This window comes from Oryctolagus cuniculus, chromosome 5 (genome assembly GCF_964237555.1).
Source record: "Oryctolagus cuniculus chromosome 5, mOryCun1.1, whole genome shotgun sequence".
In the NCBI taxonomy this organism is placed as follows: domain Eukaryota; kingdom Metazoa; phylum Chordata; class Mammalia; order Lagomorpha; family Leporidae; genus Oryctolagus; species Oryctolagus cuniculus.
The window spans coordinates 2,618,810-2,641,540 of NC_091436.1; the positions used below are offsets into that span (position 1 = coordinate 2,618,810).

General features: G+C 56.8%; 1 protein-coding gene across 3 annotated transcripts; it reads left to right on the forward strand.

Annotated features, from left to right (window-relative positions):
• Window positions 1–906: 906 nt before the first annotated feature.
• TBXT (T-box transcription factor T) lies at window positions 907–7,995 on the forward strand. Of its 3 annotated transcripts, none has more exons than XM_051854186.2 (8): window positions 907–1,112; window positions 1,524–1,788; window positions 2,416–2,550; window positions 3,140–3,201; window positions 3,292–3,353; window positions 4,835–5,011; window positions 6,214–6,343; window positions 7,222–7,995. In XM_051854186.2, exons 1-8 carry the CDS (start codon window positions 907–909, stop codon window positions 7,490–7,492), a joined length of 1,308 nt encoding a protein of 435 aa, XP_051710146.1. In that variant the 3' UTR covers window positions 7,493–7,995. The 3 variants fall into 3 exon arrangements, with proteins under 3 accessions (XP_051710146.1, XP_002715031.2, XP_069930593.1); XM_002714985.4 differs by having other exon boundaries at window positions 4,838–5,011; XM_070074492.1 differs by lacking the exon at window positions 4,835–5,011.
• Window positions 7,996–22,731: the final 14,736 nt, after the last annotated feature.

Here is a 22,731-nt window from a genome sequence, read left to right on the forward strand (position 1 = left end):
CAGGAAGCTCCCTACTTGGGGGCGGTGGGTCTACGTCCACCCATTTTCCCGGCGCGCGGAGGCTGACCCTTGCGCAGACTGCGCGCGCGCGCTGCGGGGGGTTTCCCTCTCCAGACAGGTGTGTCGGCACAGGTGTACCCAGACGGCCCGACCTGAGGACTCGAGCTTTGGAGGAGCCAGACTAGCGCGGAGCGCCCGGGCTCTGAGCGCTCACGGCCGGGAGGGGATGGAGACGCCTCCCTTTGGGGCGCAGGCGAGAGCCGCGGGGCCCCTCCAGCCAGGCGCAGCAGCGGGACCCGTGGCACCGCTGCACTGAGAGTGTCCCAGGCACTCGGCAGCCCCTCGCCGAGGTGCGGGCTGGGCGGGCTCCGGCGCCCCACGCCCCTCCCTCCTCCCGCACCCGCGGGCCCGCCCCGCCGCTTTGATGGAGGTGCAAACATTTGGGGCAGGGCGGGGGTGTAGGGGCTGGGCCGGAGCCCAGGATTTACAGGAAACTGGCGCGCAGGAGCCCATTGTTGGCCCCCGGCCCGCCCGGCCGGGTCTGATATGGCCGCGCACGGCCAATGGGCTGCTGTCCGGCACTTCAAAGGGCCGCGCTGCCCAATCCGCCGCGCCCCCTCCGCGGCCGCCGCGGCGCTATTTATGGGGAGGGGACCCGATTTCTCTCTGCAGAGACCCACTCTAGGCGCGCCCCTACGGGAGTTCAAGTGGAATAACCGGCCCCCCACCCCTCTCCCCTTGCCCCCTCCCCCCCATCCCGGCCCTCTCCCACGCCCTGGGCGCTGTGGCCAGGGCGCCGTCGCGGGTCTCGACCCGCCAAGCGGCCCCCTGTTCTGAAGAGGGGCTGACGGTGGCTGTCCGGTAGCGAGTCGGGGTTTCGGGGTCGAGGGGAGGGCGGGCGGGAGGATGGGTTCCCCGGGCGCAGAGAGCGCGGGGAAGAGCCTGCAGTACCGCGTGGACCACCTGCTCAGCGCCGTGGAGAGCGAGCTGCAGGCGGGCAGCGAGAAGGGCGACCCCACGGAGCGCCAGCTGCGCGTGGGCCTGGAGGAGAGCGAGCTGTGGCTGCGCTTCAAGGAGCTCACCAACGAGATGATCGTGACCAAGAACGGCAGGTAGGCGGCCCCGCGGCCTGGGCGCTGGCGAGGCCCTCGCTGTCCGTCGCTTTTTCTCCGGGACGAGGATGCTTTCTCCTGTCTGCTGCCGTCGGCAGGGCCCCCGCATGTCTCCCTTCTGGGGCTGTCTCCACGGAAGCCGGGGGACGAGGGACCGGAGCACCGGGTCCCGACTTGGGGGGCGTCTGGGTTCACGCGTTTTCCCCGCCGCGCAGGGCCTCTCGGTCCCGGCCTCCGAGGCCTTGGGGATGGCGCGGAGGCCGCCTGGGCCTGGGACCTAGGGAGTCGCCCTTGGGGGGTGGCGCGGGGTCTCCTCTTCTCGCCCACGGAACGCGTCCCTCCGTACCTAGCGCTCTGCCTGGGGCCTGGCGGGTCCGACCCGGGTCCTCCTGCGCGACCCCTCTTTTCCAGGCGGATGTTCCCAGTGCTGAAGGTGAACGTGTCGGGCCTGGACCCCAACGCCATGTACTCCTTCCTGCTGGACTTCGTGGCGGCCGACAGCCACCGCTGGAAGTTCGTGAATGGGGAGTGGGTGCCAGGCGGCAAGCCAGAGCCTCAGGCACCCAGCTGCGTCTACATCCACCCCGACTCGCCCAACTTCGGGGCGCACTGGATGAAGGCGCCTGTCTCCTTCAGCAAAGTCAAGCTCACCAATAAGCTCAACGGGGGCGGCCAGGTAGGTGAGGGGGTGCCCAGAGCGAGCCACCCTGCGCGGCGCGGAGAAGCGATGCGGGAGTGCGGGTGGGGACTCCGCTGGCACCGCCGGCGACTCTGCCTGTCTGCACTCCTCCGGAGTGAAGCCTTCGGTGCCGTTTATTCCGGCTGATAACGGGCCACGACAAGGCAGCGAAGCGGGAGTGGGGCGGCTCCAGCCTCAGAGCCTTCCAGTTCCAGCCCCAAGCTTAGCTGCAAAGGCGGAGGTGGTGAGCAGGCCGGCGGAGGGCAAGGGCCGGCACCAGTGTCCGCCGCCGCCGAGCGCGCCCTTGCAGGAGAGCTTTGTTTAGCCGGGAGTCGTTCCTGGAAGACTCCACGTCCCAGGACAAGTCGCCCTCAAGCCCGGGCTTTTCATGTTATCCGCGGAGGCCTGGCCCTCCTCGGACGCATCCCTGCTGATCCCGGGGTGTGGAGCCAGTGGCGCACACGTCGCTGCTGGCTGCGCGGGGCCTCCTGCGAGCCCTCCCAGAGGACCTGCGGGGCGCAGGGAACCGCCTCCTCCCCGCTTTCGGCCTGGCAGGCAGCGGGACCGCAGGCTGCGTGGCTGTGCCCCGAGGCAGCGCTGTGACGGCTCCTCCGTCTCCCGCAGATCATGCTGAACTCCTTACACAAGTACGAGCCCCGGATTCACATCGTGAGGGTCGGCGGTCCGCAGCGGATGATCACCAGCCACTGCTTCCCCGAGACGCAGTTCATCGCCGTGACCGCCTACCAGAACGAGGAGGTGAGGGCAGCCCAGGAGGCCAGGGCGCAGGCGCCCCGGGGCCGCCCCCACTGGGGGGCCGCACACGCCCAGACCCCCAGGGTTTAGCGTCCTTTCAAATGATTAATAAAGTCCTCTCTCAATCATCTCCCCCTGAATTCTCCATAAAAGTGTGTACACTGCACGCATCTACTAAATGCACGAAGTGAAAAGAACAGCGTTTAGAGTAAGCACTCAGTTTCTTGAAGGAGATGGGGTGTGAGGGGCGTCTTCCCAAAGTCAAGAGGTACAACACCCCAGTGGGGGCAGAATTTGCCACTGGTTAAGCCTTTGTGTTAACCACAAAAGAGAACTAACAGGCCACTGTTTCCAAAAGCAGCTCCAGATGTTCTGAGCCACTTCAAATTTTTTAACCGTGGCATATTGTCAGTGGTGTAGGCTAAGGTTATTTTATAAACGTGCTATTTTAATAGAAAAATATACTCGGGAAGAAGTCAGGTTATACTTGAATATTTAGAGGAGGTTCCTGGTGTTTTCGCTTTCTTGATGCCAGATTTAATCCTGTGGCTAAGAAGGAATACACAAGTTAATGCTGATTCTTGTTTCTCAGATCACAGCTCTGAAGATTAAATACAATCCATTTGCCAAAGCTTTTCTGGATGCAAAGGAAAGGTGAGAGGATCCCAGCTTCCCCTGGGCAGAGAGGTTTGCGGGGGGCGAGCCCTTGCTGCATGATGACCACTCCCGGCACTCTCCCCGCAGAAGCGACCACAAGGACGCGATGGAGGAGGCTGGAGACGGCCAGCAGCCGGGGTACTCCCAATGTAGGTTCCGCGCCCTCTCCGGCACCTGCGCCCTGTGTTGAGAACTCGTAGCTGGAGGTGGAGCAGCCAGCTGCGGGTGTGGGTGGGGAGTGGCTCCCACTGCTGCTGGGCAGGTCACTCGGATGCTGGGGCTGTGTCACCCGTCTCTGCCCTCACTGCTCCCCGGGCTCCTCTGTTCCGTAGCTTGCTGGTCAGGGTCCTTGACACCTTGTGGGGGCTCAGACCCCCTGTCTGGAGAGTCTGGCTCTCCTGTCCTTTTGGGGACGGATGCTGCTTGTGTTAATGTTGGGGAACTGGAGGGCCTCTCTGGGGTGAGGCTTGTGACCAATGTTTCCCTCATCCCACGCTGGTTCTGGGGATGGCGCATCCACTCGCTGGTCTGGTGAGGAGTGTGGCTGTAGGAGGGGCGGCTCTGGCTGCAGGTCTGTAGCGACACTGCTTGTGGAATCCTTCCCTTCCCCCCAGGGAGGGCGCGTGGACATTCAACCAGAGGCCTGCGGGGTTGCTAAAGCCCCTGTTTTCTGGTCACTCCAAGAGGCTGCGCCTGGCGTGGGCCTTTTGCCTTGATGGAGTTCTGGGCTAATTCGGCACACAGCTCCTACTGGGGAGCAGCGTGGGAGGCTGGGCGAGGCTGCGCGCCACTGCCTCCTCTATGGGCCCAAGAGCCGTCTGTAGTTTGAAAATCAGAGCCAAGACTTGTCCCACTGAGGGATATATTCTCTGATTTAAAAAAAAAAAAAAAAAAAAGAGGCCGGCGCCACAGCTCACTAGACTAATCCTCCGCCTTGCAGCGCCAGCACACCGGGTTCTAGTCCCGGTCAGGGCGCCAGATTCTGTCCCGGTTGCCCCTCTTCCAGGCCAGCTCTCTGCTGTGGCCCGGGAGTGCAGTGGAGGATGGCCCAAGTGCTTGGGCCCTGCACCCCATGGGAGACCAGGATAAACACCTGGCTCCTGCCTTCAGATCAGCGCGGTGCGCCGGCCGCAGTGGCCATTGGAGGGTGAACCAATGGCAAAAGGAAGACCTTTCTCTTTGTCTCTCTCTCTCTCACTGTCCACTCTGCCTGTCAAAAAATAAAATAAAATAAAAAAACAAAAAAATTTTGAAGTTGAAGAAGGCAGAGCAGGTCAGACAGGGCAGCTTCAGAGGACTTTCTGACGCCCCAGGCAAGACCAGCGGCTCCCTGAGTGCCACTGAGAGAGGCAGGTGCAGGTGCAGGGCGGGAGCGGGAGTGGCACCCATGGCGCTCTGCCTCTGTCTGTCTTTAGATCACGTTCATTCTTCGCTGGATCTGGGCCCACAATGCTGCCCTGCCCTGGGGGTTGGTGGATCCCAGGAGAGGCCAGGGAAGCCGCTTGACTGGCTGTGGCCCTGGGCACCTATGGGTGTGGGCACCTTGGCTGAGCGGGCGCCTTGGCTGCCCTGGGAGGACATGGAGGGAGCAGCGTGCCCCCTCAGGCTCCCCAGCATTCTTTCCTCACAGCAGGGGGGTGGCTCATCCCCGGACCCAGCGCCCTGTGCCCGCCTGCCAGCCCCCACCCGCAGTTTGGAGGTTCCCTCTCTCTGCCTTCCGCTCATGGCTGCGAGAGGTACCCGGCCCTGAGGAGCCACCGCTCATCGCCTTACCCCAGCCCCTACGCTCACAGGAACAACTCTCCAAGTAAGTGCCGGCCCTTGTCCCCCGGGGGCCTGTGGGTGATGGGCAGGACTCTGCAAGGTGTTAGAACCCAGGACTGAGAACCCACGGCTGAGAACCCATGGCCGTACCAGCTCCCTGGGGCTGCAGAGACGGTCACTTCCTGTCTGCACCACTGCCGGCGGGGCGCTGAGGCTGGGGCCCCAGGGGACAGAGAGCCCAGGGCGGGTCTTCAGCTTTGTGTGTTTAAGACCCTCTCTGAAGTGGTTTTGTTGGATGAGTCTGGCATCGGAGTCCCTGGGCAGCCCAGGAATGTGCCAAGTGTGGTCCCCAGACCAGCCACCAGGGCATCACAGAGTCAGAAGCCCTGGGGGCGGGGGACAGCGGGATGGGTGTGTGATCTGATGCCTGCCCGACTCTCTCTGACTCCCTCTGTTCCCAGACTTCACTTTGTCTGGCTCCCAAAGGAGGAAAAGAGCTGAAGAACACCATAAAACAATTAAGCTATTACAGTGATCGCCAATGAAAGGCACTCAGTGGGCAAGGAAATGCTTGGGACTTGTTCAGCCGTGAGCTGAACTCAGGCTGCACGATCCGAGTTTTACTTTGCTTTTGAAAAAGGTTTATTTATTTTGAAAGAGTTACTGAGACAGGGAGAGACGGGGCAGGGAGGGGAGAGAGAGAGAGAGAGAGGGAGAGAGATCTTCCATCCAGTGGTTTACTTCCCAGATGGCTGCAGCAGCCAGGAGCCAGCGGCTTCATTCAGGGGTTCCCAATTTAAGAGCAGGGGCCCAAGCACTTGGGCCATTTTCTGCTGCTTTCCCCAGGCTGTTAGCAGGGAGCTGGGTCAGACGTGGCGCAGTCTGATGGGACGCCAATGTCTCAGGTGGCTGCTTTACTTGTTACTCCACGGCGCAGTTTTAATTCCGTCCCAGCTGCTACCGCCCATTCAACTCTACATAACAATCCTCGGCAAAAAGGGGGTGGGAATTACAGCCTTTTAAAGTTTTTACAAAGATGAAGCCTCCCTAGCCAAGTGGCTAGGATTCACCTTCTACAGTGTGTCTACCGTTCTGATGATGCATTTCCAAGTGTATACATTTGGCAGTAAATCCTAGCCCTGGGCGACAGTTAGGCACCGCAAGTTTGCTGTCGCTGTTGGGTGGTTCCCATGCGTTTTGCCCTGAGAGCCTCCGTGCAGTGACTCCACTCTCCCGTGCCCTTAGCCTACCCCGACAGCTCCTCCGCCTGCTTGCCCATGCTGCCGTCCCACGACAGTTGGTCCAGCCTGGGGGTGCCTGCTCACAGCGGCGTGCTCCCCGTGAGCCACAACGCCAGCCCGCCCGCCGGCTCCAGGTACGTCTGCTGAGCGGTGTCCGCTGCTGGGAGCTGCGACGGCCCCATGCTCTCTCCACTCCACTCCCCTCCACCCTTACCCCTTACTCTTGCCCCGCCCTGTACCTGCCCATGATTGGGTTCTTGTTTACAATCCCGCCATTAGCCCTGTGTGTCCCTGTGCCCCGGGTCTGTGACAGCTGCCTTTCTGCTTGCTCCATTCTCGGGGAGGACCCGTGTCTTTCTCTAGAACAGTGCACCTTCATGGCGGGGTGGCCAGCGGCCGGGTTGGCTGGCACCCTAACAGACCCCGGCTCTCGCGTGCAGCCTGCAGAGTGGGGTGGACAGCCTGCTGACCTTGCTGAGCCTTGATCTCTCCGTGTGTAAAAAGGGGACGTTAAGTGACCCCAGCCTCAGACTGTCTCTTCCAGGCTCGTTGGAGCCAGTAGGTGTCGTGGGAAGAGAAGAACGGACGGAAACCAGCTGTTAAATTAAGGAAATGAGCCTGCTGGCTTTTCTATCCCAGAGCCCCGCACCCCTCCCAGAATGCCTTTCTCTCCTGGGGCTTCAGCAGGGGCTGGTCTCCGTCCTGAGGACCCCTGAGTAGAGTGGGGGGTGCTAGCTAAAAACACACTGCAGCCTGTCTCCCAGAGCAGAGTGCCCGAGCTTGTGTTCCGAATGTGAGCCGGGCCCAGCCGGCCTGGAGTGGTGGCCACAGAGCCTCGGAACGCTCCGCCCTGAGCCGCGTCTGTGTCACCAGGCCTTTCAGTCTGCGCTGGCTTCCGGCTTGGAGACGATAACTCCCATGCCCCCATGCCGGTCACGCAGTGATTACGGACAGGACTCGGCTCACGGGCTCCCCCATGGCTGCCCTGTGACCCCTGTGCTTTCCCTTCCAGCCAATACCCAAGCCTGTGGGCTGTGAGCAACAGTGCCATCACCCCCGGCTCCCAGACGGCTGCCGTGTCCAGCGGGCTGGGGGCCCAGTTCTTCCGAGGCTCGCCCGCACACTACGCTCCCCTGACCCACGGCGTCCCGGCCGCCTCCTCGGGCTCCCCGCTCTACGACGGGGCTGCCACGGTCACAGACATTCCTGACAGCCAGTATGACGCCTCGGCCCAAGGCCGCCTGCTAGCCTCATGGACGCCCGTGCCGCCTCCCTCCATGTGAGCCAAGCCCGTGTCCTCCAGGACACAGAGGCCTTTGGGGCTGCCAGTGCTGAGCGGATCCAGCCCCGGGGACAGGACGGCAGCCCCGAGGATCGAGGGATTGCAGCCAGGGTCAGCGGCCTGTGAGAGCCGTCCACTTGGAGCCCCACCGTGCCTTGCCGGGGTCTGCTGGCTGGCAGCCTGGCAGCCACGTCTGGACGGTGGGCCGTTGGCCTGGTTCCCCGCTGTTGATGGTGACAAGACTTCTTGCACAGCTCCGAGGGGCCTCGCCGTGCGCTGGCTCTGTTAGTGAGGCGACAGCACCCTGTGGCTCCCTTCCTTGTTGCGTTCCGTGTAGTTAGGGCGGGCTGTTCTGGACAGGAGGGATCGTAGCTGGGGACAACAGGCTGTAGTTGCGTTGTGCTCACTAGCGGGTGTTCATCTGAAGCATATGTAAGCGAACCTCTTGTATTGTGAGACCTATAACTGTTTTATATTTTCCTTTTGACAAAGTAGCCAGAGACAATCAGCAGAAAGCATTTTCTGCGAAATAAAGGCAATATGCAAAGTTTGGTTGCTGTAGTTATTATTCAAACCCCTCTTACTCCTCCGGGTGAGATGTTGCTGTTGAATTTAACTGGTCGTGAAGAATTGGCCCCAAAGAAGCATTGTAGTCTCCTGTGGACTTGTAGATTCTAGCTAGTCAGCCGCGGAAATGGAAGCGAAATTTGCACATGCTTATTCAGTGCTAACTGCCCGCCGGTGCAAAATGTTGAATGGTTTTCAGAAGGTTTGAAAACTCAGGACCAAATCAGAGGAACGTGGGTGACGCCGACGCGCCAGGACCGGAAGAGGCCACGCACCTGACGCGTGGGAGCGCTTGAGTGAGTTCCCAGCTGAAGCAGAGTTGAACAGATGCGGTTGATAGATTTCTGTCCCGCTGCTTGTTTGGGGCTGGATTGGGGTGACTTCTCCATCTAGTGGTGGAACCCTTATTGCAGACCCCCAAACTCCTGCCTCCTAAAAGCTACAGACGGCCTTTAGAGCTGGCTCAGGAGGGGCCGGGACCCACGCAGGGGCAGGGACAGGGGCAGGGGCAGGGGCTCTAAAGGCCAAGTGGGAAGAGACTGGGGCTTCGGAGTTGCTGGAGCTTCTTCCAGGAGGCCCTGCTGGCTCTGCTGCTTCCACTTTAGACTGACATTTCCAAGACAGAAATTAGCTTTTCTGCCATCCTGAGCACAAACGCTCAATTTTTAGTGTAATTTTAGTCGGCTTTGATCTGGGCAGAATATGCATATTGTATGTAAACTTCCATTCGCAGTTCTCCTTGCTTTTATTGTTATTCGTGGTGAGCATCCCCAACTCATAAATGTGTTGGGAGAATATTTTGAGTAGACTCCCCATCTACTGGCCCGCCGGGAGGGAGGTGGTTCCTCCCCAGAGTAGGTGCCTGTCTGCTGGGCACGGGGACCAGGGCCACGGTGCTGCCTTGGGTTCTCAGCTCCCCGGGCCATGGATTTGCAGAGATGCTGTGGGGCACACACCCTGTCCCATCACTGAGGGCTGTGGGGAGGCTGAGTGACATGGCCCCTCCTGAAGGGGCTTGTACAGGTAGAATGAGGGTAGGGTCCTGGTTCCGAGTTCAGATGCCAAAAAGTACAATTTTGCCAATGCAAACAGTGTCTTCCTGGTTATTCCGTGGGGACAGTGGGGCACGCATGGGAAGAGGCTGCAAGTTGGTTCGGAGGAGGGAGAGCTGACCATTAAACCTCTCCTTTTTAAACTAATTCCAAAGAAGGGAATTATAACATTATTGTATAATGAGGCTAGAAAAAAATTCAATTTCTCAATTTGTGGATTTTCTTCCATGATGTTATTCAGAAACATCTGTTGCTAGTAAATTAACTTTATATGAACTCAAAACCTTTAGAAGTGATTGTTTTATCTTTGTAACAATAATGCCTGGACTGCAGAATATGAGAATGAAAATACACAAGTGACATCTTTTAATCCTTTCCAGGATTCGGACTTGAGCACAATGGCTGTCGAGTTCACACTCCCCACACTTCCCTCTCGCCAGATCATTATGTGAATGCGTCATTCCCTAAATGGGCAAACTGTAAATGCTGAGTTTGCCGTTGTCTGTTACATCCGAACAACTCATGGCTGCAGCCGAGCCGTTTCTCGAACACCCCTGAACAAGATCAAAGCTGTTTTTCTTTACTTTTTAAAAACATATTTAAATATTTGAAAGGCAGAGTTAAGGAGAGAGAAAGGGAGAGCCACAGCCAGAGAGAGAGAGGAGAAGAAGAGAGATTTTTCACCTGCTGGTTCACTTCCCAGGTAGCAGCAATAGTAGAGCTGGGCTGGCCTGAAGCCAGGAGCCAGGAGCTTCCTCTGGGTCTCCCACATGGGTGCAGGGGTCCAAGCACTTGGGCCGTGTTCTGCTGCTTTCCCAGGCCATTAGTAGGGAGCTGGATTGGAAGTGGAGCAGCTGGGACTCGAACCAGTGCCCATATGCGATGCCGGCCCTGGAGGAGGCGGCTCCATTTGCTGCGCCATGGCGACCACAGTGCTTCCCTCCCTCCCTGAGTGTGTCATTCCCCTTGGTTCAGGGTCATCTCCTTAGTAATCAGGGTCTGGAGCAAGCCGGCTGCTTCTTTGAAATTTGTGATCTCAGTATTGTCTAACAAGCACCAGTCCTACAACTGCTTAAAATAGGAGCAGAGATTCTGCTAGTCTTGTTCTTCCTCCGTGACAGACAGGAGCTACATGCTGCAGATGGTCTAGAGGCCCGTGGTGCTGCTGTTGGCACTCGTCTGGTGGTTTGGTTGTGATAAACAACACTTACTGTTTTGTACTTGTTGGGTATGTGTGTTGGCAGATACATAACCATAATCCTCCCTACACTGTATGCATGTTGCAATAATGTTTCATTAAGTCAGTCTATGCCCCTATGGGTTAATAATGACCCAATCAATACTTTAGGGCAAATTCTGCAAAATAAGGGGGTGGAAACAGGACTCTGCACAATTGTGTAGGTTTTGCTTTAACAGAATAAGAAGCAGGTACCCTCAGTGTTGATGCTGCCATTTATTTAAAATTTCCAGTCTAATTGCAAAGTGAAGTCACTGACTGTATCAGACTGAAGGTTGAGCCTTTTGGTCCAGGGATGACATTTTACTGAAAGGAATCAGGAGTCAGAGTTGTGGCACAGCTCTGAGCCGCCTCCTGGCACACGGGAACTGGACGTGGGCGCTGGTGCAAGTCCTGGCTGCTCCACTTCCAGGCCAACTCCCTGCTAGTGGTCCCAGGAAAACAACAGAAGATGGCCCAAGGACTTGGACTCCTACCACCCACGTGGGAGACACATGGGGTCCATGCTCCTGGGTGCAGCCTGACCCAGCCCTGGCCATTGAAGCTGTTTCGGAAGTGAACCACTGGATACAAGATCTCTCTTTCTCTCTCTCTGTAACTTCATCTTTCAAATAAATAAATAACTCTTCAAAAAAAGAGAATTAAAAAAATCATGTAAGGTATTATAATTTGCTTTCATGTAAGAATAATGTTCGGGAAATAGTCCTCTAATTCTGACATCAGAGAAACAGCAGGGGCCAGTGTTGTGGTGCGGTGGGTTGAACCACTGCCTTTGATGCTGGCGTCTCATACTGGAGCCCAGTGCAAGTCCTGGCTGCCTGGCATCTGATCCATTTCCCTGCTAGTGTGCCCGGGAAGGCAGCAGAGGGACGGCCCGCGTACTTGGGCCCCCGATATCGATGTGGAAGACCCAGATGGAATCCCCGGCTCCTGGCTTTGGTCTGGCCCTGCCCTGCCGTTGTGGCCATCTGGGAGTAAACCAGAAGGTGGGAGATGTCTTTCTCTCCCTGCCTAACCCTATTTCTCTGTCACTCTGCCTTCCAAATAAAGAAAATAAACCTTAAAATAAAAAGAGCATGAAGCAGTAATGTTAGGAAACAATACACAGCATGTATATAAAAAGGCAAAACAGTAGAATAAATTATACTGGGCATTTTAAAAAAATTTATTTGACAGATAGACAGTGAGAGAGAAGGACAGAGAGAAAGGTCTTCCTTCCATTAGTTCACTCCCCAAATGGCCGCTATGGGCGCTGCGCCCGTCCGAAGCCAGGAGCCAGGTGCTTCCTCCTGGTGTCCCATGTGGGTGCAGGGGCCCAAGGACCTGCGCCATCCTCCACTGCCCTCCTGGGACACAGCAGAGAGCTGGACTGGAAGAGGAGCAACCAGGACTAGAACCTGGCGCCCATATAGGATGCCTGTGCCGCAGGTGGAGGATTAACCAAGTGAGCCACGGCGCTGGCCCCATATACTGGGCGTTTTAAAACTAATAAAGCATATGACACAAGCACTGAAGAAGGGAATTGGAAAATATTATTTGTTGCTTAAATCATTCTAGTGATAATTGACTTAAAATAACAACTCTACAGTGTGGGATGATAACGTGTTGAAGAAAACAAATGACAAAATTAGCTTTAGGGTTGGGGGGAACATTTAAAAAAGGAATAAAAATGTATTTATTTTGGTACAAACTTATTTCTAATCCATGTTTAGTTTTTTTTTAAAGATTTATTTATTTGAAAGTCAGAGTTACACAGAGAGAGGAGAGGCAGAGAGAGAGAGAGAGAGAGAGAGAGAGAGGTTTTTTATCCGCTGGTTTACTCCCCAATTGGCTGCCATGGCTGGAGCTGTGCCGATCCAAAGCCAGGAACCAGGAGCTTCTTCACGGTCTCCCACGTGGGTGCAGGGGCCCAAGGACTTGGGTCATCTTCTACTGCTTTCCCAAGCCATGGCAGAGAGCTGGCTCGGAAGTGGAGCTGCCAGGTCTCGAACCAGCACCCATATGGGATGCCAGCGCTTCAGGGCAGGGCATTAACCTGCTGCACCACAGCGCAGCCCAACATTTAGTTTTTAATAATGTATTTTCTATGAAATGTTTGGAGGCTTCTCATATTACAAGGTTCTTAAGCTATACACAAAACGGTGTAATATTACTTAAAGGTAGAATGTTACAAGTTAAACTCTGATGCATCCCTTAAATCCCAGAGTTATAGGTAATAAGCTGACAAAGAAGATAAAATAAAACCATAAAAGCATTCATTCTGGGGCTGGCACTGTGGTGGTGGGTAAAGCTACTGCCTGCAGTGCCGACATCCCATATGGGCACCGGTTGGAGTCCCAGATGCTCCACCTCTGATCCAGCTCTCTGCTGTGGCCTGGGAAAGCAGCAGAAGATGGCCCAAGTGCTTGGGCCCCTGCACACATGTGGGAGACCTGGAGGAAGCTCCTGGCTCCTGGCTTCGGATTGGCACAGCTCCAGCTGTTGTGTCCACCTGGGGAGTGAACCAGCGGTTGGAAGACCTCTCTCTCTCTGTGTCTCTCTCTGTCTCTCTCTTTCTCTCTCTCTCTGCCTCTGCCTCTCTGTAACTGCCTTTCAAATAAATAACTAAATCTTTAAAAACAAATTCAGTCTGAAGGAGGGCAGAACAAGAGGAGAGAATGAGCGGAGATGGGACTGTTGGCTTCGCTGCCTCAGTCGTCACTGTGAATGTAAACGGTCTACACACCTGAGTAGAAGACACGGGTTGTCAGATCTGAGTTTTAAAAAAGGCACAACCCAGGGCTAGCACTGTGGCAAAACTGCTGCTTGTGACACCGGCCTCCCATGTGGGAGGTAGTGCGAGTCCCGGCTGCTCCACTTCCGATCCAGCTCCCTGCTAATGGCCCAGGACAGCAGCGGAGGATGATTCAAGCGCCTGGGCCCCTGCACCCACGTGGGAGAAAAAGGATGAAGCTCCTGGTTTCAGCCTGGCCCAACTCCGGGCCATTGCTGTGATCTGGGGAGTGAACCAGCAGATGGAAGATCTCTCTCTCTCTCTCTCTCCCCCCCCCCCCCCCGTGTAACTCTGAATTTCAAATAAATCTTAACAAAGAAGGCACAACCCATCTTTGTGCTCCCTACAATGAATGCAATTGATGTAGAAATACACGAGGAGTGAAAGTATGGGAAAGATACACTGTACATTAACAGCAATCAAGGCAGGCCATGTTCCTGGTCCACAAGCCAGTTTCAGGGCCAGAATTAACCAGGACTGAAGGTGGTCGAGCAGATGAGAACAGTGGCTTCGGGAGCCGAGGTTAGCCCACTCCTGGGTCCAGGGTCCAGGACCTGGCAGCAGCTGTCCCACAGGCTACGGCCAGTCAGCGCATTTCTGACCCCGGCTCGTTCGTTCGTTCTTTCTTTCTTTCTTTCTTTCTTTCTTTCTTTCTTTCTTTCTTTCTTTCGGACAGGCAGAGTGGACAGTGAGAGAGAGAGAGACAGGGAGAAAGGTCTTCCTTTTGCCGTTGGTTCACCCTCCAATGGCCACTGTGGCTGGTGCACCGCGCTGATCCGATGGCAGGAGCCAGGTGCTTCTCCTGGTCTCCCATGGGGTGCAGGGCCCAAGGACTTGGGCCATCCTCCACTGCACTCCCGGGCCACAGCAGAGAGCTGGCCTGGAAGAGGGGCAACCGGGACAGAATCCGGCGCCCCGACCGGGACTAGAACCCAGTGTGCTGACCCTGCCACTTTCCAAGGGAGCTCTGCTCTCTCATGTAGGGAAGAGACCTAGTGTGATTTCGGGGATCTCTTTCTCAAAGGAGCTTCACACAGAGCTGAGGTGGTGGTAGACCCTGAAGGGGTGGTTGTTTCCAAGAGGGCGGCTCGTGACCACGGCACCGGTGGTCCTCATTCTTGCTCCTCCCTCATCCGTGTCCTTGGCCGTGTCACCTGCACCGCTGTCACGTGTGGGGGACAGCCAGGGATATGCCAACTCTGAGACAAGGCTTTGGGGGCCTTCCGTGCCTTCGCTTGGGAACGGCTCTGGGAACTCCTGCCTTTCACCCGGGCCTGGGAGGGTCCCCCAGGGAGGGAGAGCCCTGCCCACTGGCCCAGCAGACCCACGGTTCATGGACCTGGTGTCACGTCACAGACTTCCGTGGCAGCTGGATGTGCAGCTGAAGCAAACTGGCACGTAAACTGGTACCCAGAAGCCAAGTGAGACTCAGCCAGGGCCCGGACACCAGCACTGGCTCTGGGGTGTCTGGTGAGAGGCAGGGAGACTTTCAAAGCTGAGCAAGGGGACTGCCTGTGCCACCCGCGGGGGGCTGACGTGCGCTGGTTCTACCTAAAGGATGACGGCGTGAAGTGACACAGACTCAGAAGCCTACTTGGAATTTCGATCTTTTCCCCGGCACTGCTGTGTGGTCTGGTCTTTGTGGCACTGGGCTGTGGCTGCAGCCCCCAGTCAGCCCCACAGTCACGGAGAGGAACCACTGATGGCCCCAGGCTGCGTGCTGCGCTGTGCTCTCTGGCGGGGGGAGGGGCGTGGCCTGCATTCTTCATGCATGGTATTCTGCACTTACGATGGGTTGATCAGAACAAACCCCACTGTGAGCTGAGGAACCTCTGTAGTGTAAAACCCGGGGAGAGCTGTTCACCTGGAGCAACCAGAGAGTAGGAAACGGACATATGGAACCTGTGGCGCTGGGCCAGGTGGTCCCACACAGGACACTGGAAGTGTCATCCGGCTTCTAGCAGCTTGTGCGACAAAGCATGTAAGTTAGAGAGGGATTCAGAAAGCAAGTAGTCAGTTTATGCACGACATTTAGGACGCATGTGGAGACTCTAGAGCTTGCTAGCAAAATAAAACCATCTCTCATTTCCAGTCTGTCCCAAGATCAAATCGAGAATAGCCAGCACGACACAGCGTGGTAGAGAGTAAGTCAAAGCTGAGACCTCGGGACGTATTGTGCTGGGTTCCAGAACTCTCTCCAGCGAGACCGAAGCTCCTACAACTTTACAGGCAGGAGCCTGTAATACCTGATGGATCCGGGCGTCCCACTGGGGGTGGGGGTGGGAGCGTTGTCCCCTGGCTCAGCCATCAGCGGGGGGTTTGCCCAGCAGTGCTGTTGTCCAGGGTCGTGGAAGTCCTTAGTTTCCCCGTGACCTTGACTCAGCAAGCTTGTGCTGGAAGAGGGAAGGGAGGGGGATGGGGGAAGGGGGCAGAGGAGTGGAGAAGAGCCATCAGCCCGGCTCCCCAAGTGTCTTGGACATCAATGTTGCCTCCGAAAACAGGAATGTTGCTCGTGTTGGGGTCACAGTCGGAGCTGGCTGGGAGGGAGCCGGCGTCTTCCATCGGAGCAGTCAGCCCCAGCTGCAGCAGCTCGGACGCGTGGTGCAGGTGAGGATCTGGGTTGCTGCATGCTTTGGTGGCGGAGCCCATCCTCCTGGCTGTGCTGGCCCGCTGAGCAATGCTCTGAAACCCCAGCAAGAAGAAATGTGGCCGAAAGACGCCAGGAATCCCAACCCACGTACAGAAGGAAGAGGAGGGTTGGCTATGGAAGAGGAAGCCGAAGCCGCCAGCCAAGACAGAAGTCCACATTGCCGGCGTGCACGTGTCGGAGGGGGCATTCCAGGGTTCAGGACCACACGTGACTCCATGCTGCCACAGACAGCACAGGGTGGCCTCCAGCAAGGGAGCCATCAGTTTGGAAAGCACCAGGTAAACACTGGAATATTAACAGAACCCGAACCAGCAAAGCCCGGGGACCGAAGGAATCCAGGGACCAAGCACGCCCCTCTGATGCAGCGGCTGGGCTCCTCCGCTGATGACAGAGGAAGCCTTGCACCCGGGAACTACGCACTGGGCTTGCAGCCTGATGAAAGGATGGCGTTGGAAGCCCAGGAATCAGTGGAAACAGCCTAAGAGTCCCCAAAGAAGTCTTCAAAAGTGAAATAAATGTATCTTAATGCATAGGGAAGTCAGGGTGTGAAGGGTGCGAAGGGTGCAAGGGGCATGGAGCAGGCGCCTGTGCCGAGAACAGGGGCTGAGCTGGCTCCAGCAGGTGAGATCCCAGGACCTGGGGCGATGCAGGCGACGTCCTCCCTCCTGAGGGTGGAAACGGACTGCACCCAATCTTGTTCTCAGGTGAGGGGCGAAGAGTATGTTGGTAATCGTGAGATGGCACAACACTCGGGCAAGAAACTCACACTGAAGCAGAAGAAACAAGTGTTTCCTGGGAGGACCTGCATTCACAGCAGAAGCTAAGAGAACCTGCAGCCAAGAGGGTGAGGCGTGGGAGCCCTGGGGGTCTTGTCTGGGTCAAAAACCGGGAGAGTGGCCACACGCGCACCTGAAAACCAAATTTACTTTCTTCCTCCCTCTCTCCCTCCCTCCCTCCCTTCTCTCTCTCTTAAAATTTATTTATTTATTTGAAAGGCAGAGTTACAGAGAGGCAGAGAGAGAGACAGAGAGAGAGGGAGAGGTTTTCCATCCACTGGTTCACCCTGGGTAACCTGCCCGGTGCTGCACTCGCTGGGGTTCCATCTCATCTTCAGCCTCTCGGAGCTCCCACGACAGATGCTGGTTCTCACTCCCATCGAGAGTCGGCAGCTGCAGATCAGGCCCGAGCCTCAGCTCCAGCCCGGTGGGTCCAGGGACGGGCCGGGGCCTTTCCCTCACTTGTCTGTGCCGCCGGTGGGAGCTTCAGTAGAGCCAGACGAAGCTTTTGCTCATGCCCGGCTCTCTGCCCCCCTCTCTCACCTGCTCTGTTCCCCAGAGCGAGTCCCGCGGATGAGCCCTCCATGGGCTGTGCTCTGTGCGACTGTGGTCAAGTGACTCTGTTCTGAACACATCCGTCACTGTCCCACCAGCAGAGAGAGCCACCTGTTAGGTGACAGCCTCGTGCCACCCTTGATGTGTATCATTGAAAAAATATTGAGCTTAAGGTCTAATTAATGAAGCCATGTGTTTGAAAAATAATGTCAAATGTCATTGGATACGCTGTTAAAAATTCCTGATAAAATCTCAAAGGAGGCACCCATTTGGCCCAGCGGTGAAGGTGCCCACGTCCCACACTGGAGTGCCCGGGTTCTATTCCCAGCTCTGAATGTAGACCCTGAGGGGCAGTGGGGACGGCTCACGGGATTGGGACCCTGCCTGTCACATGGGAGGCCTGGGTGGAGTCTGGCTCCGGGCTCCAGCCCCTGCTGTGCTCTGCCTCAGGTGTTGTAGGGGACTGGAGAGAGAACAGCGACTGGGAACTTCCTCTCTCTGTGTCTCTAAATAAACACACACAAACTAAATAAATAACTTTAAAAAAAAACACACAAAGAACACAAGAAAATGGCTGAAGTGGTGAGTATGTTTAATACCTTGACTGTGGTGATGATAACCCCGGGTGTGGGCTGCGTCACAACTCATCAAAATGTATTAAATGTTACATAAATTGTATCTCAATGACGCTCTTACGGAAGCCCTCAGAGGAGGAAACGCTTCTCCATCTTCGTTTCCTTCTTTCCTTATTTGTTTATTTTCATTGTACTTGGAAGGTGGAGAGACAGACCAGGGAGAGGGCACACCTGCTGCGCCACTCCAGCGACAGCCAGGGCTGCGCCACACGAAGCCGGGAGCCAGCGGTGAGCCCTGGTCTCCCACGCGGGCGGCAGAGGTCCGAGCACTCGAGCCATCGCTGCTGCCTCCCGGGGCGCACATTAGCAGGAAGCTGGACTAGAAACGGAGCAGTGGAACCTGAGCCAGGCCCTCGGATGTGGGCTGGCTCTGCCGGCAGTGACTTAGCCGCTGCCCAAGCACCTGCGCCCCGTTTCTGCATGTTCACCCTGAAGCTGCCGCACGCCAGGGAAGTACAGAGGATGTGCCCTAATAAACGTTCTTCTTAAAATAAAATTTGGCTGTAAAAACAAGAAACACTGTGATGACAAAAATACGTGTTAATGGGGGCAGCAAAATCACCCCGGAAACAAGCCAGGCAAACAGAGCCGGACCCTGCTCTCCACGGGGACGGTGGGGACGGGCGTCTGGGCCAAGTCCTCTGGTCCACCCTCGTTGCCTCCCCGAGAGCTCTCTCTGCAGGCGTTTTCACAGCAATGCTTTTTCCTGCCCTCAACATCCATGTACCCCCTTTCTTAGCTCCGCTTGACGAGGTCCCGGGGAGCCCACTCCCTCTCCACCCTCTCTCACTCCGGACAGGGGCTTGCTGCTGACTCATGGACTCGCCTGGCCCAGGTGTGAAACCTCCGGACATCAAACGGAAAGACAATTGGACAATTCAAGGCGTCGTAAAGGCCCCAACACTGCCCCCAATAAACTCCGGTGAGAAGGCACAGGAGGACACGTTCACTCCCAGCACCCGAACACGCTGGCCCCCTACAGAACACACGGGTCTGCAGCCCAGTTTAAAACTGCTGAGTCAGGGCTGGCGTGGTGGTGGTGGAGCGGGTTTAGACATCACCTGTGACGCTGGCATCCCATATGGGCGCTGGTTCGAGTCTCGGCTGCTCCACTTCCGATCCCGCTCTCTGCTATGGCCTGGGAAAGCAGTAGAAGATGGCCCAAGTGCTTGGGCCCTGCACTCATGTGGGAGACCCGGAAGAAGTCCCTGGCTCCTGGCTTCAGCCTGTCCCAGTTCTGGCTGTTGCTGCCATCTGGGGAGTACTTTATTGTCTTTTTTCCCCTCCTGGAATGCTATAGTACTTCTCCCTGAAAGAGGTGACTAACCCCGAGGCCACTCCAGGGTGGCCTGAAGTGGGGCCCATGTCTCCCACCTTGTGTCACCCTGGCAGACGGAGCTCCTGGGGCCTCCCTAGAGCAGGCAGCAGATGCACCCCTGACTCCGGCTCCGGTGCCTCAGTTTCTCTACTGCACATTTGCGAGAGCTCAGGGCAGCGCGCTTTCTCCACTGAAAGGTGACTGGGGGTGTGTTTACCCGGTGGTGCCCTGGTCACATAGGCGTGGGAGGCCCCCCTTGCTCGGGTCCCTCTGCGAGTTCACACACAAAACTCAGCCTGCCCGGAGGCTGCCGCGTGTCCTCAGTCAGCCGCTCCATGCTTCGCTGGGACAACGCCCACGCAGCGCCCGGCCTCCTGGGAAGCTGGCCCTGCATGAGGAGCTCCTACACGTTTCTGTGGCCCCCACTGGACCGAGGGCATTTTTTAGTGCAATGCCTTTTCTATTGGAAAATGATTACAACGGTTTTCTCCTTAAGATGCAGACACTGGGGTGACGCGTGGGGAGAGAGGCACCTGTGACGACAGACAAAGCTGACTGCTTCCTTGTGTCCCTGTGATACTCAGAGCCACGTTGCTGGCCAAGCCCCCAGCCCTGGCCCTCGGGCCCCGTCAGTCAGCTTTTCCCAGGTCCCTCGTGGACAGGTGCAGAAGCGTGTGGCGTGGTCACACCCAGGTTCACCTGCAGCTCAGGTGGCCCTGGCCGTCCAGCTCCGGGACCTGATGGAAGTGGCTGCAAGGAGGGGCAGGTCTGACATGCGCGGCTCTCAGAGTTCCTCCACGCAGCCCGCCTGAGCTGCAGGTCTGGGCTGTTCCAGGAACGACCAGTTTGATTGGGTGGCTCTTGGTGGGCCTTTGTGGGCTACAAGGCTCCGGTCAGAACTGTCTCTGTGTATTCAAGACTGCTTTGAGTTTTCCAAACACCATGAGGTCTCGGATCTTCCTGGGTTAAATGGGATTTTCTCTGCCTCATAGGGTGGGGAGTCCAGGATTCTCCACGAGGCTTTGGGGGGAGCTTAGGAACATAGATACCTTCTCCCTCTCCATCTCATGGTCTTTGCTGTTTTGGTGTCAAGCCTTAGGTTTGCACCTAGCCTGAGGACTGCTAGGTACTTCTCGGTGCCCACTGCACGTTTCCAGCAGGAGAGAACAGGAGGAGCCGTGATTGTCAGCTGTCATTGTTTTTTTGGCCAGAACTGTGTCACAGGGCCGCACCAAACCCTCTGAGAAGCTGAGAAAAGCCCTAAAAATAGCTCCTGTTGCTTCTACGAGGAAACTTGGAATGACAAGAGACACCCATTCCCAGGGCCTTCGGCAGTGCCTTTGTCTGACTGATAGCGGCTCATGTAGGGATTAACTGCGACCCCCATCTCCGTTGTCCCGGCTGCGGCCCCCAATGGCAGTCAGACTAGCTAGAGAAAAACTGCATCCGTCTGACCCCAGCGTGGCGAGACACGGGAGCCTGTGGACACGAAGGAGAGCCTTCGTCCCTTCTGGGCTGTGAGGTGGGCGGCCGTGGGGAAGGCTGATTGACAAGGGCACGTGTGCCCCAAGGGTCCCGCACTGGGGGTCATGGCAAGGCTGTGTGTTCAGGTTCTTCTCTGTGTCCCGCTCCTCCCCTGCAGGTGCAGGGGTGAGGCTCTCACATCCTGCTCCAGGGAGGGCAGAAGGTCCTTCCTAGGATTTACGACCCGCGTTAGGGGAGACGGGAGGGGCGTGTGAGTGAGGCCCTCCTTCTCCTGCTGTGCTCTGAGAAGCCAGGTGCCGGGTTTGGGGTGGCCCCTGCTGACCCCGTCACCAGCTACTCCAGCAGTAGTGAGTGGCATGAGCCACCTGGCTCGCTGACCTGTCTGTGGCTCAGGGACGTCCCAGGAGGCAGGAACGGGGGTGTGGGGAAGCCAGGGCAGTGCCCAACAAGGCGCCTTGTTGAGCCCCCCCCCCCCCATGAACCACCAGCAGGGACAGGAGTGCAGCCCCCTCCCACGCCTGCCCCACGGGCTTTGTCCTCAACCTCTTCTCGAGGCCTCGCAGGTGGGAATTCCACCCGAACTTTCTACCTAGTGACTGCCTTGTGCTGTGCCAGAGGTGAGCCAATACCGATGGAGAAGTCGTCCGTGAGGGGCAGGGTTGCCCTCCGTCTGCATGACTCCTGGCTGTGCCGCGACCTTGCTGGTAACGTCCCTGCAGTCTCTCTGGTGCTATTCGGTCACGCTGTGAGTTTGCTAACAACGGCTTTTTGTCAGCTCCTGCAGGAGACGGGAAAGCACAGAGACCGGGGCTCCCTGGGGCGCCCCGCTGGGCCCTCACTGCCTTCTGGGGGTGGGGAGCGAGCGGCTGATCCTGGAGGCAGGCAGGGCCCGTGCAGGGTGATTTCTGTGTGCAGTGCTGTTAGAGACCAAGTGTTGGAAATGCACGCCATTCCTCACCTAGGTAGGAGAATGTCCTGGCAGGACAAACACGGAGCCAGACAGCGCCCGCCCGGAACATTCCTTGGCTCTGAGTGGCCCGCGGGGGTGGGCTGAGAAACTGCAGGCGGGCGTCCGCTCCGCGAACCGTGCACCGTGCGTGCTGCTGAAGGCGGCGGCGGCCCGAGCCTGCCGTGGGGCTTTGCCGGTGCCGAGGAGAGGGAGCCACGGCTGGGGCCGGGACTCCCCTTTGATTTCTCTGTCAAGGTCTCCCAGGGTCGCTCCCGTTGACAATGAGGTCGTGGGACTTGCGTGTGCCTTTCAGTTCTGCCTTGGGACGAACGTTCTGAGAAGCTCGCACGTACCCACGAACACCCCAGAGAGCAAGGCGTTGTGAACGGAGCCGTTTGTAATACGGCCGTGCATTGCTATTCACCACATTGAGGTGAGCTGAAGACAAAACACATTTAAATTGTTTTGGAATTGGAGATAACCTAGCTCTGTCTTTTTCAAAAGAATATTACTATATTGACGGTATTGAAACAGTCGGAGTAGCTTTTTAAAAATCTCGCATCAAGGGGCTGGCCCTGTGGTGTAATGGGTTGAGCTCTGGCCTGCAATCCTGGCATCCCATATGGCCACCAGTTCAAGTCCTGGCTGCTCCACTTCCTATCCAACTCCCTGTGAATGGCCTGGGAGAAGCAGTGCGAGATGGCTCAAGGCCTTGGGCCCCTGCACCCACGCCGGAGACCCAGAAAAAGCTCCTGGCTCCTGGCTTTGGCCTGGCTCAGCACTGGCTGTGTGGCCACCTGGGGAGTGAACATGCAGATGGAAGACCTCTCTCTCTCTGTGTCTCTCCTCTCTCTCTGTAACTCTGACTTTCAAATAAAGAAAATAAAAAAGTAACTCTAAAAAATCTTGCATTAAGATCATTGTAAGAATTTATTAAATATTAATTATCTATTGGATTTTTAGTTTACTATGCTATCAGAAATCAAATATTTTGAAAATTATTCATATGCTTCAAGTTTTTGGTTTTGAAATATGGCCACAATCTACTTGGCTTTTGCAGGAAATGTGTTGGCGTAACGACCCAGCCTTGCTGGGCTGCTTCCATGCTGCGTGGCATCCTGTCGACACCTGACTCCGGTCCCCCGCGCCGGTTCTCCGTGGCATCCTTGGCAGCCTCCTGCCTTCCGCCCTGCTCTCGTCGGCTTTAGGTTCAGCCCGTGGACGTGGCTCCCCTTACTAACCC

Coding starts and splice junctions, on each gene's coding strand:
- TBXT (XM_051854186.2), top strand. CDS start 907: ATGGGTTCCCCGGGCGCAGAGAGCGCGGGGAAGAGCCTGCAGTACCGC. Junction 3,354..4,834: donor GCAGCCGGGGTACTCCCAAT/GTAGGTTCCGCG, acceptor CTTTCCTCACAG/CAGGGGGGTGGCTCATCCCC. Junction 5,012..6,213: donor TCACAGGAACAACTCTCCAA/GTAAGTGCCGGC, acceptor CCGTGCCCTTAG/CCTACCCCGACAGCTCCTCC.